Source organism: Poecile atricapillus, chromosome 6 (genome assembly GCF_030490865.1).
Source record: "Poecile atricapillus isolate bPoeAtr1 chromosome 6, bPoeAtr1.hap1, whole genome shotgun sequence".
NCBI classification, from domain to species: Eukaryota; Metazoa; Chordata; class Aves; order Passeriformes; family Paridae; genus Poecile; species Poecile atricapillus.
In genome coordinates this window covers 13,300,798-13,319,673 of record NC_081254.1, presented here as the reverse complement: position 1 = coordinate 13,319,673, position 18,876 = coordinate 13,300,798, and the positions used below count along the sequence as shown (strand labels likewise).

Genomic DNA, 18,876 nt, shown 5'->3' with positions numbered 1-18,876 from the left:
ACAGTCAGAGGTTTTGGGTAATCAGTTCTAGTTTGTTCCCTCTCCACCTCTGCAGTACCATAAAACATGTCACTGGGATTTGTAAGTCTTTACAGGCAAGGTCAGCAAGGTGACTTCAATGTGTAATTATTTTTAAGACACATATAGATATTCCCACGCAGTTGACATCAGTGTTTTACTAGGACTCGAGTGGGATTCCTGCCAGCAAATTCAATCAGCACAGACCTGATCTCCTTAGAAACTAAAATATGAAATTCATTACCAGATTTTGAGTTCAAAAATATGTGAACCTATTGAAAGCTGTAGGTTTCATTTTTATGGTGTTTATAACAATGAAATACTGTAAGCAATAAAAAATTATTTTACTTAAAACTAGGAATTTACTTATCCTACCAAACAAAGCACAATTGAGGGAAGTCAATGGACCTTTCTCTCAAGGTTAGATGGCCCTTTCATTTAAAGAAGTATGAAAAGGAATATTGTTGTATTGCTGCCAGCTGCATGTGCTTACCACACATAAAAGTGGTGACTTTCTTGTGGTCACAGAATAATGAGAGTCGTAGCTGCTGGAGAGACTTTTGAAGAAATTGCACCAAAATAAAGAAGCCTGCCTTTACTCTGTCAAGAGACAGGCCAAATGTATAAAAATAGAAATATATAGGTCTGGCTGTATTTCCTGATTTTTTGTGCCATGCAAAGCTTGGAAAAATTAATAGACAGATAAACACACTGTAGCTATGCTGAGTTTCTAAGCGATAGCTAAAAGAAAACAACCTAGAAAAGTCACATAAGGAGTGCAAGGGGAAAACATGCCACAGGTAACAGTGACCTACAAGTGAGCAGTGGAAAAACCATTTATCCTAAAGGTACTAAGAGGCAGGTGTCCATAAACACAAACTTTTGAGGTAAGAGAATACTTAGTGTTTCAGTATAGTGCTTTAGTATATCATCAGTGGTAGTTTTTGTAGGGTTCATAATTCTTAACAATGAATCTGACTCAATAGTTTTAAAATAAAAGCAAATACAATAACATTCAACCCAAGTTCAAGTGAGAAACAAAATACTGGTGCATTTTTGCTAGAGGCTCCACTTAGACACATATGCCCACAGGAAAAAATGTTGAAGAACAGCTGTCTCAGAACTGCACCACAGTCCCAGCCCTAGAAATTTTCAGCTGTCAGGGCCTGAGGGTAACTTTTCAGTGCAGCCTGGCTTACAATGAAACAAACAGATCCTGTTTCCAGGGTTACAATTATCAGCTAAATAAATAGAATTTTTTTAACTTATCTACTAAACACATCAGTGGCAAAACCGCAATTGCTTAAGATAATGAACCAAATACAGGTGTGTCAGTGTGCAGCCAGTCATTTCTGGAAGAAAGTATATCCAAGAGGTGGAGTAAAAATTAAGCAGAATGATTGGAGAAGCCTAACACACTCCCAGGAATGTGACTTGAAACAGAGCAAAAGAGCTGCAGTGCCCCTCTGCTGAAATGGGAATGATTTATTATTTTATTATTTCCTCTCTCCAACCCTCCCCATAATTAAGCTCTTTTTATTTCTGTGGTATCTGCCTTGCATACAATTTGAGGCAATTAATTCTCTCCTGTTGCAATATTAAGTATGTTAAAAGTTTAATACTAGGAGATGGCTTCTCACAGGTAGAACTCCATGTTAGCTGAGAGCTCAATCCTCTTATGGCTTCAACCACAACTTTTCCAGCAACTTCAATGAGACCAAGACTCTCAGTCTTGGAACGCATCTTCAGTGCGCCAAAAAAGGGGTAGCCTCAATTTTTTTTTAAATAAAACAACAACAATCAGCTCTATAATAGAGCTGAAAATATGACTCAGCTCATTAAGAAAAATAGACTAACCAAAATACTGATCAAGTTCAAACACACATCCTCCTCCTCCACCAGGAAAAGCCAATTCCTTTATCTGGCATCTACTAGATAACATCTAAATTATAGAGGAACCACTGAATAAAAGAATTTACTGAACACAAACACCAGTTGATTCTTGCATCAAACTAAAGTCACATTTTTCATGAGTACTTTCCCAAGATTTTTGGAAGAAAAAACCCAAAACTTTCATGATGTTGTCCTGGGGTGACCCCTTAACCAGGACAGATATCAACTTCTATTGAGATCCATGAATAACTACATAAAGAAAATGGCAGAATTCCCAAGGGGAGTTCATTAAAAAATTCCTAAACCTTCTAAATGCCCTTAGAGAAGCTAGAATTATTCAGATAACTTTGGTATGATATGCCTAAATATCAATTTTTATTTCTAAATCAAATCCAAGCTTCATATCATCATTTAAAGTACATTGAAATTTTAAATTGTCATGGATGAAAGTAATGGGGGAAATTTGAGATTTTTAGTGAAGCATATATTTTTGTAGCAGTATAGAAAAGTCAATACAACCTTTGAAATAGGTAACTCAAAAAAGATTAATCAACAAGAACCAAATGGCAACCTTCTCTGCTCATTACATCACTTGACAGTATCAATGTGCATTTACTTTCAGGTGATAAAAAAACATGCCCAGTGTTAATATTAAAATTATTTGAATTTTTGGACATTGATTTTGGATGACCAACACCTAAAGAAAAAATGGAAGCAGTTTTCCAGTATCTTCAGACAGGCTCTAATGAATTTAATTTTTCATGATGTAGTATCTTCTAATATATTTAAAATAAAGAATAGCATAGATTACAAAAATTCTTATCTAAGTTAGACACTGATTTTGGTTAATGATGATGATTCCATGATGTACAAGTTAACAGGGAAGACCCACAGGATTGAAGTTGCATATACATCAGAGAACCCTCAAATTCTGGGCATGAGTCTTCTGCTTAACTTCCCAAAAGTCTGCTACACTGTGACAGCTCAAAAAAAGGGCACCTCCCTCTACCCCGCCTTTCTTCCATTCCTATTAGCCTGTACAAATGCTTCTAACAGTGTAACTTCTTCCATTGTATGAACTATAACAAATACACAAGTATAAAACACAATGCCTGCATGAAGGTTTATAATGGCAGTGCCAGAAAACAAACAAAAGCAACAAAACTAAGCAAACAAACTGCCCCACAAAAAAAAAAACTCAAACAAAAACCCCCCAAAAAACACCTCACAAACAAAACTGAAAAAGCAAACAAGTGTTCTGGTAAGTTATTTTAAAAAGTACATCAGTCCTTATCAGCAAAGAACAGCCTTAGACTCTTTTCTAGCTGTAGTCAATAGACAACACTGCTCTTTTTCTAACCTAAGTACAGGAAAGTCTTCAAAGAAGTAAAGCAATTAATAACTGGCTTCAAAGACGAGTAAGCTGTATTAGCAAAGTTCAGAGGAATTCAATTTAACATTTAATCCAGACTAATTCATCTGGCTCCCATTACCATTAGCAAATTACTGTATAAAACTTTTGTTTACAAAAAGATAAGTTAGTTCCTTTAGACTATGAAGGAAAACCATTTATCATAAAGGGGACTGCAAACTTAATAAAACTTATTTTATTAAAACTTTAAAAGGAAACTTAAAATGTGCCTTTTGCAACACATATTTCTCCATGCAAGAGAAGGTTCTCACACTGCAGAGCTGTTTTCACCTCTGTGAGCAGACTGATAGTTAATCTGAATAATTTTGTCCTATTCTGGGCTTCCTATCTGTTTTCATCCTTGTGTTTCAGTATTGCTGGAATGAGAACAGCTGTGAATGGGCATGTTACTACCAGCATGTTTTCTGAAGGATCTGGACATGGCCTGCTCACAGCCTAAACAAGACTGCTCTTACTATGAAAAAAAGGAAAAATGAAAATTTCATAAGTATTCTGTCAGTATTTAGTACCTTATTTTCAGTGACAATTTTCATCATTTGTCTATGAATTTATCTTCTTCATTCCATAAAAGTTTATTCAAAGGGAGTGTAAACTGCAGATGAAGTTACATTTTATAATTGCTTTTTTTCCTTCCAACGTACAATTTTACATTTTATGCAGAGGTTAAATTGTGTTAACACTTCTGAAATCACATCATGTGCAGTAACTAAAATAGCCATCTGTCCTCCTCCACACTCTAGCTTGCTATACTCCAAAGAAGGTGAAAGTTCAGGAAGAGAAGGCAAAAATTATTTTAAGCTGTCTTAATTTCCTTCCTGTTTAGACAACCAAGGAGAACACATCTTTGTTGTGAACTACACTTCTGAGTAGCCTACAGGCAGATTTGCATCTCAAGAAAGCACTGAGACAAGAACTGTTTACCTCTTGTCCCATATCCAAGATAAGAATCTCTATAAAGCTGTAGAAGGGGAATAATGCACCAGGTCTGTGCACATCAGACCCTGAAAAATATGTGAATTTCTATGAATAACTTTTTAACAACAAATGTTTTCTGTACCTAACAATAAAGAAACAGGTAAATTGGAATCTACCACTTTATTTTGACCTTTGTTCAGTAATTTTCTGATAAAATTTTCCATCCAAAACTTCCTACCTTGAAATAAATGAGAAATATAGACTGCAGCATCACAAAGAAAAAGTCATAGTTAAAAATAAGCTGAAACAAAATGACAAGCAGAAGTTGTAGTTTTCATGGGCTATAATTGACAGAATTCCCAGTGTGTTTATTTAGGATGCACTCTAGTGGACACTTGTATAACAAAATCAAACAAAGATACAAACAATATGAAATGATAAGAAAATGAAAGCAACACATCATTAGAATTAATTTCTAGTATATTTTAAAATAGTATCTTACATTTTGAAGGCTCTGTGAAAGTGGAAATTTTCATGGTCAACATGACTGGACATTAAGTGTAAATGGACAAAGAGTTACCAGTTTTTGGAAGTGTTAATCTAAATATTAAGAATCATATACATATTGGTTTAAAAGACAAACTCCATCTGTTTATCCATTTACTCCTTTGAGACTGGCCCAAGAGGCTGCTGGGAATGCAGCGTTAACAGGTGTAATTAGAACTGTGGTGTCAAAGGGTGTCCTTAAATTATTCCATTTTAACTGTTACTAACAAACATAATCGTAAACTGTCAAAACCTGTCTACTAAAACATCAACCACAAAGGTGTATTCATGCCCCAGGAAAGGTTTTGACAATCACAAAAACTGAAAACCAATCAGAATTATTGTAGATAACAAAGCCTGAATACTTAGACAAAAAAGCAGTTCCATTTTTTCATGACTCCAAAAGTTACACAAACATTTCTAAGTACTTATACCTGGTAAGTGACATTTTCCTCTTTTGACTTTAAAGATGCTCATATAGATGTGGTTATTAGCATGTTTTTTAACAATGTAGCAATTAAATGAGCACAGGATTCTTTTAATAAAGGTACTTTATCTTTAAGGAAAAAATAATATATTACTATATGAAAAATCAATAGTGCTCATGTTTTTAAAATTTGCTAAGATTCTTCTTAGTCTGATCTACATGACCAAACAAGTTATTCAGAGCAGGAAAACATTTATTATGTGATTGACCCTTGTCTGTTGGGTGAATAGATATTTTTAACAGTTTGCCAAGCACAGCAAACTCCTTAGACTCAGTTATACTATTAAAAAATTGAAGTGAAATGATCAGAAAAATCTCTTTCATCCCAAGACTGAAGAATGCAGTGAATGCATTAACTATGTACTGATTTTGTAATGAAAGGTATTTTCAATATTGGCCATGACCATCTAACCTGTAGCAGAAGACAGAGGTGTAAAGGCACATGATATTGAAGAGGCACAGGATTTCTTAATGTTGATGTCTTTTCCATTTGTCATGAAGAGACACGGAACATTCTTAATAACCTATACCAAGATATCAGTGATTACAAACATCTGTTCTTGTAAAATGCATTTTTAAGGATTATGGAACTTATTTTTATGGATGACCATGGATCAAGCTAAATATTCTTCTAAATTTTTAGAAATTAAGTTTTGAGAAATTATAATGGTACTTAGTAGAGAACATAGATTTGATTTCTTGGTTTACAAATTCAAGGAAAATGCAGAAAAGATTAAAAATGTTACTAATCAAAACTAATATGCAGACACAGTTTACCTTGTACCACACAATACCCAAAAAGACTCTAATAATAACTATAATATTAAATATATTTATCTAATAATAAAGCCTAGAGCAAACACCTTATGTTACAAAGACCACCTCACTTCTAGGAGACAAGATCTTCTAGTATATACTGAGTAAGAGTGAAATTTACCTCTTTCAAATACATTTGGGAAATCTGATTGGATTTTTGCACCGTTTGATGTCCAGAATACTCTCTCCATCTTTTAATCTGTAGAGCATCCCCTTTTTCTATCAGAAACCATGCAAATTTTTGGAAAATCATTTTCAGTAAGATTTTATTCTTTTGATTCAAATTACCATATTGTAACATCTATCCTCAAATCATATCGACATATTAGTTATATTTGTATTTATTACAGTTACTTCAATATGCAACAAGTAGAAAATATATTTGCTGCAGTTTTCTTCCTGCAAGTCAGCCATGCTAGCTACAATGGTTTAAAAACAAAAGAATTAGTGTCAGAATTAAGAGACTGTATACAAACACCTTAGAAACAGACACTGGAAAAACAGGCATGTGAATCAGTTCTATTTATAAAATACATAAATCAAGATACTACACTTGAGGATCAGCAAGTAATGAGCAGAAAATATATTTACTGCTTTCAGGTCAGTTCTAACTTTCTTCTTCTTCTTCTTCTGTTACTGTTGGGAGATCTGTTTGACTCTGAAAAACAACAACAAAAAAATTCTATCACTTACCAGCATTCACTGAACTTTGTAAAAAGGAAAATGGGAAAAAACTGCCCATGATAGGCAAGTTGTTAGTTATCAGTATAATCATGTATTCTTCCATTCAATACAATGAATAAAATGAATGTTATCACCAGATTTCTATTATAAAATACAGCAAATTTGGACAAAACATTGTGATTCTGAGGGCAGAATCAATAGTACAAGCCTATATGTCTTATTTTATCAATCTGTTCTTAATTTGTAGCAAATGTATCACTGTAAAACCTGAAATAACATCCCCAAAGGCCAATGTAATCTAATGCCTTTAGGCATGAAAACTTGGCATATGTAGGAAGCAGCAGGTACTACTGACGACTCATTTCCACTTCTGGTTTTGCAATTTTCTTAATTAAGAACTCATAAAATAGGCCCAAAGCCTCAAGAATATTTTTAAATATGTAATTATCAGAAAATTATAAAAATTTGGGCTATATGAGATATTGCATACACGTCTGATTTACCTCAGTGGAACAAACACCTGTGAGAAGCTGACCCTAAGAACAATCACAAGCATTTTCAAAAATCTATTGAGAGAACACTTCTAAAACAGGCTGCTATTAAAGCAACCTTAAGAATAAAACACATTAGTATAACAACATAAATTCTGAGCTAGAATTTCACTACTGATACCAGAAATGATTTAGTACTCGTTGTACATAACTGTTCACACAGCACAGAAAGGCTGCCTCCTCCTTAAATATATTCATGCTTTAGTCAGTAACACATTTGAATACAAAAGGGTGTTTTAAATCTTGAGGATTTAGTGAGCTAATACCACAGAGTCTTCTAGAATGGCTGAACTCCTTTACCAGAATGCAGCTATGGGCAGTTTGAAGGTTGTGGCCAAAATACCATCCCTTAAACAGTTTTAACCTCTTGATAGGTCAGCAGAGAAAAGCAAATGTGTAACAATCAATCACTAATAATCTCTTTCTAAATACTGACCAGTTCACTTGCATCTAGCTCCGCAGAAGTAGGTGTTCCAGGTCTATCTGTAATTTCAGATATTGTGTTTTCATCTTCCTGTGGCAATGAAAACCAGTTTTCAGTTAAAATGTCCCATGTCATGAAATCACATTTCAGGTGTGTTAAAATGACATTATGTATTAATATAAAGAGAATACTTTAGATAAGTGCTATACAAATTTAGTAGTATGGGAATATGGTCTTTGTATGCTTAGCCCTACTTTTTATATATTTTTTTTAATTAACAGCAATTTAATTCTTTTCATATTCATTGTTTCTGTCGCATTCATACTTTCATCATCCTACAATAACGTTCTGTCAGTATTATAAGAGAGTTTTCTAAAAACTTAAGTATTTATAAAATACTCTGTGCTCCACAGAGTATTTGAAAGCTTTAGGGAGATAAACATGCCAATTATCCATGTATGTTTTTAAGGAAGCAGCATTTAAAGACCATAAACACAGATATCTGTATATGCACTCTTCTCTTAGTATAAATTCCCATACACCACTAAGATATATGAATCCAGAGGCACTGTAAATCCAAAGCACAGTTCTTTTTCCAGGTACAGTAAATGGATTTTGTGCTAACACCCTGTAAAACATTACTGTCTTGATACTTATATTAGACACGCTTATTTTATAAAACTTTCTAATACATACCATCAAGGAATGTGGAAGAATCAGCTAAGCTGACCTTATGCTGGATTTTTGCAATAAATTTATGTTTTCTTCTGACCAAAATTCAAGTATAAAACCCAGACTGCAAAAGCCAAGCATAAGACATTTCCCCCTATCTCCACTCCTGTTTCTTTAATTATGTGTTAATTCAACACCCATGGGCTTCTGCTTTGTGTTTTGTAATTGATGCCTGCAGCTGGAAAAAGTGGCTGATAAATGGCATTTTCAAACCACCAACTAAGCATTGGCTTAAACCTCTTGATCCTCCTGCTCCAACTGCTTTTCAGCTTCTTTAATCTGTGCTTCCAACTCTGCACGTTCTTCCTCCAACTGAGCCTGCAATCAGTTGAAGAACGGAAAAATTAGAAAGGAAAAAAACCCCACATTTATCTTTTCCACCACTTTGTTTACAATGAATTTATTTATTATTGAAATAAATAAAAAGTAAGCATAAAAAATAGCTGCTATGTTAATAACAAAGTCCTTTCAGTATCATCTGGTTTAACATTTTCAAAGGTTTGAGACTCTTATGAATAAAAAGGCTTCACTACCAAGAGGAAGAATAAACAGTTAACTGAAGTTAGTGTACAGCCTTTAGATCCTGTCTTATTACACACGCTCTGTATCAGTCTGTATTAGTTATCTCCTATCCTTTGGATTAACCTCTTTGATACTTTGTGTAGTACCTAGCACAGATGGATGAATCAATATAGAATCAAAACTATAGAAAAATTTGGCAAGCAGTGTCATTAATGTTAATCATGTCCATCAGCAACCTTTTCTATTTACAACAGCAAACATCAAACAGGAAGTGTTTATTAATTGTGAACGTAAGTCCTATTACATCAAAACTTCAGAAACTGCATAATCTAAGTATTTACATTTACAACTCTAGAAAATACTGTTTGCTCTTACATTTTATGAGCAGTTACAAGTATGGTCATAGTTTTCTGTTCCTTTTTGGTACATAAAAGCAAAACTTACCTCACTATTTGACTACAGCCAAAAAAGAGATTAAAAAAATATGCATCTAATGTGAGTATTGTTCAACATCTTTCCCACAGCACACGTGATTTATTTAATTCTCAGTGAATTATCTCTACACACAATCTCTATTTTCATTTACTATTTTACATCACTCATGAAACCCTTAAGCACATTATGTTTTGTTTGCAAATTATTAAACCCCAAATTTTAAAACTGCAAATGAAATAAAATGAATGCATCTTACACTAGAGCTGGGCGTAATGTGATCAGCATAAATTTAAAATTAAGCTTTTGATTTTAACATCGTGAAAGTCATCCATACAAAAAAATCCAGTTAGGTCACATCAACATCACCACAGCAACACTGAGTTCACACGACTCTTTTATAAAGAATGGCTATAAACACAGGTATTTATTTCTCGTATTATAAGCTCAAACAATATTTTCAGTTACTTCTCACATAAGTCCTAAATTGGCTGCTTTTTACCTTAACAGTCATCATTTTTTAATAATATTTTACTACATAGTATGTAAGTTTTCCTACCCATGTGCTGATTAATAATTTCAGTTACTCAGAAAAATGAGCTAAAAGTGAGCATTGCCTAGAATTATCTATTATTAAGTATTTATAACCTGACGTTGTTCTTCAAGTTTCCGCTGCTCTTCCTCCTGGATTCTCAACCTTTCAAGTTCTGCTAGGGCTGCCTCCCGTTCTTTTTCCAGCTCAGCTCTCTCCAGCACTCTCTATTACAGAGGTAATACAGAATCAATTGAACATAAAAATGAAAGATATATTAAATAGCATCAACTATATTGCAGCAATCTTTTTTTTGCCTAAGTTGGATCCACCTTTTTTTCTTCATCTAAGTTTCTTCTGTAACTGTAAATCCAGTGTGCAAGATATTCGATGGGATCTGCCGGCCGATGCTCTACAACCTCTGCCAGCCCCTTCTTCAAGCAACTTCCCAGGCATTGCTTCAGATACTGAGACTCCATCCAAATCTACAGACACTAAGCAGACAGATATTGGACATCAATATCAGAATTAAGTTAGGGGGTTTAAAAATTCTTGCTTCAGGCACCAAACACTGACTCTGACATTACTTTTACTAAGCTTGAAATTTATACAGGTTATTTTAATAGTGGTTTAGTTCTTAAAAGCTCCAGTGACAGGTCAGTTATATCAATCACTGCAGAAAAAAAAAATGCTCAAACCCCACCTTACAGTTTGGACATGTATAATTCATAAACTACTTGGAAACATGCTGCTAATTCTAGGTCTGCATGATAACAAAAACAAACAAACAAATTGAAAACCACAACAGGACATAGAAAACTTCTACACAGATACTCGAAGAACGGGAGAGTAGTTCTAAGGACGATTAAAGGGTAATTTTAATTTGAACTGTCAAAGCAATTTTTAAGATATGTCTGCAAGGCGAGGGCCTGAAGCACTCACTCTACAGTTACAAAAGGCACAGATCTCCGTGCACACATTTTATTAGCCCAGTTTAAGTAAACACGAGCCCTCCTTTGCTGTTAAGGGGGCTGAATCCGTGTGGGGCAGCGGTGGCCCGGCGGGGCAGAGCGCCCGGGCACTTGGCACAGCACCGGGTCCTGTCCCATCCTCCGCCTTCACGGCGGCCCCGGGTGACCTTAATGGTGCCCACCCCCTTAACCCGGAGCCGCCATCCGCGCCCTCTTGCCCGGGCTCCACATGAGCACAGGCTGGGCCTCTCCCCTTCCCCTTCGCTCCGGGCGGGGCGGGCCCGCTCCTTATCCCTAGACGTGGTGTTGGGAATCCGGGCAGGATCCGCTCCTTATCCCTACAGCTGGTGTTGGGGATCCGGGCAGGATCCGCTCCTTATCCCTGCACCTGGTGTTGGGAATCCGGGCAGGATCCGCTCCTTATCCCTGCACCTGGTGTTGGGAATCCGGGCAGGTCCTGCTCCTTATCCCTACGCCTGGTGTTGGGGATCCGGGCAGGGCCTGGCCGGTCAGCCCGTCCCACGCCAGTCCCTGTCAGCCGGTGCTGTCGCTGCCCTGCTTCTGGCGCCGCGGGGCTGCGCTGTAGCCGCTCGCCTTCCCTCGGAGAGCAGCCCCGCTCCGGCTCCTTGCCGGCAGCAGCTCCCAGAGCCCCGGGACACGGCCCTCGGCACGGCCCGCTCCCACCGCCCGGCCCGGCCCGGAAGGCGCGGGGTTGCTCCGCAACAGCGCCGCCAGCGCAGCGGGCCCCAGCGCCGCCCGCGGGAGCTGATGGACGGACGGGTGAAGGGCCTCTCGGAAAGGTCACCGATGGCACAGGACCGGGACGAGGGGCCGAGACGTCAGAGGGTGTTGTGGCCCTTGAGAGAGACCTCGACAGGCTGGAGGGATGGGCAGAAGAAGATCCTGGAATTCAACAACGGCAAATGCAGGGCTCTGCACCTGGGGAGGAATAACCCCGAGCACCGAGAGAAGGTGGGGACTCAGCTGCTGGAGAGCAGCTCTGTGGAGAGGAACCTGGGGTCCTGGACAAGATCCCCATCAGCCAGCAGTGCCCTTGTGGCCAAGAAGGCCAATGGTATCCTGAGATGCATTAGGAAGAGCATTGCCAGCAGGTCAAGGGAGGTGATCCTGCCCCTCTGCTCCGCCCTGGTGAGGCTCTGCCTGGAGCGCTGTGTCCAGTTTTGGGCTCCCCAGTGAGAGAGAGAGATGGAGACATGGAGCGGGTCCAGCAGAGAGCTATGAAATTGATTAAGGGACTGGAGCATCTCTCGTACAAGGAAAGGCTGAGAGGGCTGAGCCTGTTCAGCCTTGAGAAGAGATGATTGATAGGGAGCTTCATTAATATGCATAAATATCTAGAAGGGCGGTGCTAAGCTCTGCTCCGAGGTGCCCGCCGCTAGGACACCAGGCAATGGTCAGAAACTGATGCATAGGAAATTCCATCTAAACAGGAGGCAGAACTTTATTTTGTGCAGATGACTACACACGCTGGGACAGATTTCCCAGAGAGGCTGTGGAATCTCTCTGTCTGGAGGTACTGAAAACTGTCTGGACGCAGTTCTGTGCATGTGCTTTAGAACGACTCTGCTTAAGCGGGGGGGACGGAGCAGATGACCCACTGTGATCCTTTCCACCTGTTTTAGTGCCATCTCTTCTGTGAGCAGATTCCCTTCACAACTGACGTGATCTTTTCTGCTCCCTGCCACACTCATCGGCTGGCGTTCACCTCAAATTTGACCAACTGTTTGTTTTAATGTCGACTTCTAATCGGGTATTAAAAAGCCTGAAAACAACTGCAGCTGGAAGAATTAACTCCGTGTGTTTATTAATTCCGACGCATAGGTGCACCGACATTATCTTGGCCGGTCCTTGGCAGAAATGGAAGGCGGGCTGTTTCCCTGAAGGAAAGGCAGCTGGCGGAGGTGCCGAGAGCGGTGTGGAGCCGGCTCTGGGATCGAACGGGGCGGGCAGGGCTGTTGCGGCCTGTGCCGTGCCGGCCGGGGGGTGTCGCTGGCGGCCCGCGAACGCCCCGCGCAGGCCGCAGAGCGCAGCCGCCCGCAGAGCGCAGCCGCCCGGCCCTGCCTGAGGGGCCCTGCGCCGGCGCGGCCATGGCGGCGGAGCGCGGCACGGCGGCCGAGGCCCTCGTGGGGCAGGTGGTGCTGCCCGGGGACCTGCTGCTGCTCCCCGCGCACTACGACGAGGACGCGGAGGGCGAGCGGCTGCGACTGAGCGCGGGCGCGGCGCCGCAGGGGCGGCTGCTGTGCGGGCCGGGGCTGCGGCGCAGCGGGGCCGGGCTGCTGGTGACCAAGTGCGGGCTGCTGCGGCACCGGCCCGCGGGCGGCGGCGCCTACTGGGTGGACTCGCAGCAGAAGCGGGTAGGGGTGCGGTGGGACCCGGGTGTCCGTGTCCGTGTGTTAGCCCCGGTCTCGCCGGCGCTCCCCTGACCCTCTGTCCCCTTCCCCCGCTGCAGTACGTGCCGGTGAAGGGCGACCACGTCATAGGGATCGTGACGGTCAAAGCGGGGGACGTGTTCAGACTGGACGTGGGCGGCAGCGAGCCGGCGTCCCTGTCCTACCTGGCCTTCGAAGGCGCCACGAAGAGGAATAGGCCGAACGTGCAGGTGGGTGCCCTGGGTAGCTGGCGGTAGCGCTCCAGCCGCGTCGTTTGGTGGCGCTTCTGTTGCGTTCCAGTAGCTTTTCTCAGGGGAAGTGTTTCCATAAGCCCACGTTACAGGAGGTGTGCGGGTCTAGTTGTAATGGTTTCGCCTTGGTCCTCTTCGGAGGGTTTTGCACCATTAGGCCGCGGCCTTTCTGGTGTATCTTGGGAGGACAGACTCGCGTGGTGTGCCCTCTCTCAGGTGGCTGGGTGCTTCACTCTCATGTTTTCATTTGCTCGTAGTGCTGCCAGGAGCAGTTCAGTTCACGAGTAAGGTGCATCCGAAAGCACACTCCGATGTTAAGGTTTTAAAAGATGTGATGCTGGTAGAAAATGTTAGTTGTGTGAGTTTTTTAACAGCACTATTATGAATTGTAGTGTTGCACATGCGTGCCACAGTTTCTGCTCTTGGATGAAATGCTTTTACCAGAATGGAAAAGGAACTGTAAAGAAAAACAAAATAGACCAGTGTGGTATTTGTTATTGATGTCCTGCTAAATGATTATTAGAGGTTATACTTTTGTTTTTTGATGCTGTTTTGTTTAGGTGGGAGATCTTATTTACGGTCAGTTTGTTGTAGCAAATAAAGACATGGAACCAGAGATGGTCTGTATAGACAGCAGTGGAAAATCAAGTGGAATGGGAATAATTGGACAAGACGGCTTCCTCTTTAAAGTCTCCTTAGGTCTAATAAGAAAGTAAGTACTAAAAGACATCAGTGGTCGCTCTCACGTGTAAGATTGCCACAACTTTTTCTTCTGAGCAGTGGGGACAGTTTGGTAAATCAGACTGTATAATTCTGCATTTAAACCGGTTTTACTGAAAAGAGTATGGATTGATCTAGAAGGAAAGTTTATTTTTCTTCTTAAGAGGCTTAGAAGATCTTTTGTATAGTGTTGCATGACTTGTTTAAAAAAAGTGATGTGGTTGCCAAGGCAGTATAGGAGATAAAAGTAGTGACCTGGGGAAGTCAAACATTCAGGATAGTGTTTCAGGTGTATGTACGTAGTACCTTGGAGTTTAAAATTTGTCAATGCTTATTCCCCTTTTTCTGTTTAATGGGGTAGTGAGGGGTGTATGTTTTGCAGACAGCTGATTAAAGGGATCTTTACATTACTTTCTGATTTCCAAAGAAAAATAAATAGCATTGAAATAAGGATATAGATGAAAATAAATGTAGGATTTTAGTTTAAAACTGACACATTAATCCAGGAACTGTTTCCTAAGATTTTAAATGCATTATGAACTTGAGAATTGGTTATGCTGATGTAAATGTAAGACTTTTTTTATGACTGTCAAAGAATACCAGATTAGATGGATAAACAGCAGTCAAACTTTCTTGTTGCCTTTTGGGTGGAGTGTTTTGTTTGTTGTTCTTTGGATAAGCAATCTGGCAATGCAGAGCAGCTTTTTCCTACCTGTAATTGTCTGATTTATATGTCCCGTAAGAAGTCAGTGTGAGTTGATACAAAAACTTTTTGCAGCCATTCTGTTTTCCAAATTTTGTCTGTATGAAAGTTAAAGAGGAACAGCATATTACAAGTAGACTGCTAAATCCTGATATGCTTTTAGTTTTTGTGAATACTTGTTCAAGCTTGATCTAATCCTAGACATATTACAGTATTTAGTATGCTGTCATCTAATAAAAATGAAGCAGTCATTATTGCTGTTAATATTATTTCCTGAAGTAGAAGGGAAGTCCTGTTTTTAAAGACACCTCTGGGGCATCAAATTTATAAATAGCACTTAAAAATGCCATTTTGTTGAATAATGTACTTTTAGAATTTATTAGATCATAGAATTGTTGTAAAAGTATTGACTCACTTAAAAGTTGCTAGGGAGTGCTTCTGAATTTAGTGAGAAAAACCCTAAATTTACAATGGTTTTATTTTTTAGGTGCATGTATTTTATATGGTAGAAACCTTGAAAATCTGATACTGTATTGCTATTTTGGATGTATATACAGCTTAATCATCTTCCAGTGTTTCTTAAATAGCTCCTATAATAGCAGTACTGCTGGAGTTACTGGTCAATAATAATGTGGTGTCTGTAAGTGTGAGCACTTCTTCCTCTGACTTTTTTTTTTTGTCTTGTTCACAGGCTCTTGGCTCCCAAATGTGAAATAATTCAAGAGTTGTCACAGTTGTACCCATTTGAGCTGGTGCTGGGAATGAATGGAAGAATATGGGTAAAAGCAAAAACAGTTCAACAGACTTTAATTATAGTAAATATTTTGGAAGCCTGTGAGTATATGACTGCAGAACAGAGAAAACAAGCGCTTGCCAAACTGTCAGGGAACTGATAAGAGAAAACCTTGGGGATTTGTTTGTGATTACTGTAGGGTGTTTTGGTTATTTTTGTATTCAGATTTATATTAAAAGCCTTTTTTTTAAGTAAAGTACTAGACTTTGGTTGTTCTTCTTTCCCTTCTTTATCCATTCAACTTGTTTTTGTGCTAAGGAGTTTGTTTCACCTTATCTTTATAGTTATGAAGCCCTGTTTATCTTCATGAATTTTCTGACTAATGGGAAGATGGTCTCTAGAAGCTTTCATTAGCTCTGAATTTTGAAGCCTAACAACTTAGGTCTTCTTTAAAAAACTGTTCATTTTTTTGAGCTGCATGTATTTGTTTTAATAGTTATTAAAATTTCAAACAATCCATGTTTACTTGGGGTAGCAAAAAGTATCCCATGAGTCATTAATTTTGGTTGGGCACTCTATTTATACAGTGACATGAAGTAATGATTAATATGTTATGAAATTTGGGAATAGAAATGCAGGTAGAGAATACCAGAAAATAATTGCAGGGTGTAGCATAAAAGAATCACAAGGTGGTTAAGGCAAATGATCAGATAAGACCAAAAATTCATTCAAAGGAACATTATCACTTTCCCTAAGAGATGACCTGCCTAGTAGCATTAAGGACATAGTGATTAGGATGTCACAATAATAGCCATGTGTTTTGTGATTCAAGACACTGATTTGTTTAGTAATGGCATAAAGATGCCATAGAGCTTTGCTAATATTTAACAAAACCAGCATTTCTGAGGAAAAGCTATGTTTGGCTTCTTTGTGTAACAGTCCCTCTGATGCATATAGAGGAGATGCTGTCCTAGGAAGGGAAGCTCTCAGTGAATTTTAGTATGTGAGTAATTTGCTACTGTTCTGAGAGAGGAAAAGAGCCCTGGATTAATGGAAGGGTAGTTACTGATACCTTCCTCCTTTGGGAGAAAAGCTTGATTGTAGGTACCTAATGAACTTCTTGCAGCTGTTAGTCAGTCATTTAGATCTGTGATGTTCTGTGGTTCTTAATTAGCTGAATGGCTTAATAGCGATAGTTAAAGGAAATTACTAAAAATTAACTAATTAGGGTAAGCCTGAATACCATCTTAATTAAAGTGGAAACATATTTTTTTCCTGTTTATTCTTTATTTCATCCAAAGCTCAACCTGTGGCATTTGATGATAGGGTTGTCTTTGGCATTTCTGTCATTTAGAAGTCGGCTTCAGTTCAGAGCCAACTCCTCTGAGTCATCTGTAATGTGCTTACCTAGGGCTTCCCCTGGTTCCACAAGAACACAACTCTGATGGTTTCCATGTGAGTCAAATGGCTACAATTCAGAGCTCTTTGTGAATTTCAGTGGTCTCCCTGTTGAGCATCGAGGGCGTTGCTCCTCTGGCTTGGTAGGTCTTGAGTCATCTTTTTTCACCTGTCATCTCCCAGGTGAAGTGACTTTCATTCCTATCCCATAAACCTTTCAGGGCAGTAATCTATCTCATGCTACACATGAGAGGCTGTAAATTAATCAGGTTTTCCATACCTGTTCTTCTCCAGAGTTTTTTCAATTTCAGCTAACCAGAGCCTCTGCAGGTTGTCTGTTATTGGAACAATAGCTGACATAGGCAAAAAAGCATTTGCCAAATTATCTCAGGGTGCTACCTTTTTTTTCTGTGAATTGTTCTTGGATCATAATAGTGAAACCACAGGAATGCACAATGACATGGATCATTTAATGGATAGTTGTGGTTTGAAATGGAATTAACCTTACCACTGCCCTTTACCTAAGCAAACTCCTTTCCCTTCCAAAAGCCTGTGTTTCAAGCTTAACCTGCAAGATAGAAATGAACAATCCCTGTTAAAATGCCAGCTTGGTAGTACAGCACACCAAATGGCAACCTTGAAAGTTCTCAACATAATCAGCAAACTATTTCATATCACACATCATGCTGTCCCACTGTCACCCAGTTATCACCCAAATACAAATTTAGTTACATCAAGAACAGGATACAAAATGCATTAAAGTTTTCCTTGTTATTAATTTAGCAAAATTAAATAACCAAAAAGTTCTTGGGTTTTACCCACTACACAATCAGTTTAAGTATGTTCCACACTTAAGTTGGTTTGACAGTTTATACAGTGGAAAAAAAAAAAAGAAATTGATGTGACCAAAATGGGTGTGGGGAAAAACACTTGAAAGAAAGTACACTTAAACACATTACTAACAGAAGATGATATTCACATTTTGTTGGGTTTTTTTTAACTTGGACAAAAAAAAAAAGCTTATCAACATTCTTCAAACCAATTACAATTTGACAGGCTTTATCTAACAAACCAAACATTCAGGAAAAATCTAAACAATATCTTTGCGAACTTTTAATCCTATGTTGGTGACTAAGCCAGTCACGAGGAAGGGTTATGAAGTATAATTTGGTTCTGGGAAGAAAGGCTGATCGTGATTTAGTTATGTATTAGGCTGGAAGTCTTCCACGTTCCCATTGAAGTCACATAAACCCATATGTTCTTGGAAACAGGACTTGCAGAAGGGATGCTGTGGACTTGAAATGTACCTTGCTAAGTAAGTAGAATGTCTTTTCTGTTGCATTTCTCCATGATGTTCACCTTTATTAGGTTAAGTCATTATTTAGGGTTGTTCATTTCAGATACTCAATGATTGTGCTTTGGATACTTTGTTATATTGCTTTTCTTTAAAGCTGTTGCGATCAAGTTAGGTAAAAATGGTAGATGTCAACATGAAAATTCTTCATATGTCCATGAAAGATGAGCATAACTTCTTAAAAAGGAAGTTCACCAAGAATTAAACAGAAACCATGCATTGAAAATATAAAATACATAGTTTGTGGCCCTTCCTAGGTTGATGTAGAAAGACCAAGAACAAACAATATCACAAAGTACAGAAATGCAGTGTTGAAATTCAGTTTGATAGTAATGCATTTTTGTTTTGCTCTAGCAGAAGAAAGTTACACAG

General features: G+C 38.9%; 2 protein-coding genes across 6 annotated transcripts; one reads left to right on the top strand and one right to left on the bottom strand.

Annotated features, from left to right (window-relative positions):
* Window positions 1–4,352: 4,352 nt before the first annotated feature.
* DYDC1 (DPY30 domain containing 1) lies at window positions 4,353–11,644 on the bottom strand. 5 transcript variants are annotated; one of them, XM_058841849.1, is made up of 6 exons: window positions 11,388–11,644; window positions 10,317–10,478; window positions 10,101–10,211; window positions 8,736–8,816; window positions 7,779–7,856; window positions 4,353–6,765 (listed from the first exon to the last, which is right to left on the bottom strand). In XM_058841849.1, exons 2-6 carry the CDS (start codon window positions 10,461–10,463, stop codon window positions 6,715–6,717), a joined length of 468 nt encoding a protein of 155 aa, XP_058697832.1. In that variant the 5' UTR covers window positions 10,464–10,478; window positions 11,388–11,644; the 3' UTR covers window positions 4,353–6,714. The 5 variants fall into 5 exon arrangements, with proteins under 5 accessions (XP_058697832.1, XP_058697831.1, XP_058697830.1 ...); XM_058841848.1 differs by having other exon boundaries at window positions 11,432–11,644; XM_058841847.1 differs by having other exon boundaries at window positions 11,462–11,643.
* A 1,356-nt stretch (window positions 11,645–13,000) lies between these two features.
* On the top strand, window positions 13,001–16,008 carry EXOSC3 (exosome component 3). The gene is made up of 4 exons (XM_058841846.1): window positions 13,001–13,330; window positions 13,426–13,575; window positions 14,157–14,308; window positions 15,711–16,008. Exons 1-4 carry the CDS (start codon window positions 13,064–13,066, stop codon window positions 15,910–15,912), a joined length of 771 nt encoding a protein of 256 aa, XP_058697829.1. The 5' UTR covers window positions 13,001–13,063; the 3' UTR covers window positions 15,913–16,008.
* Window positions 16,009–18,876: the final 2,868 nt, after the last annotated feature.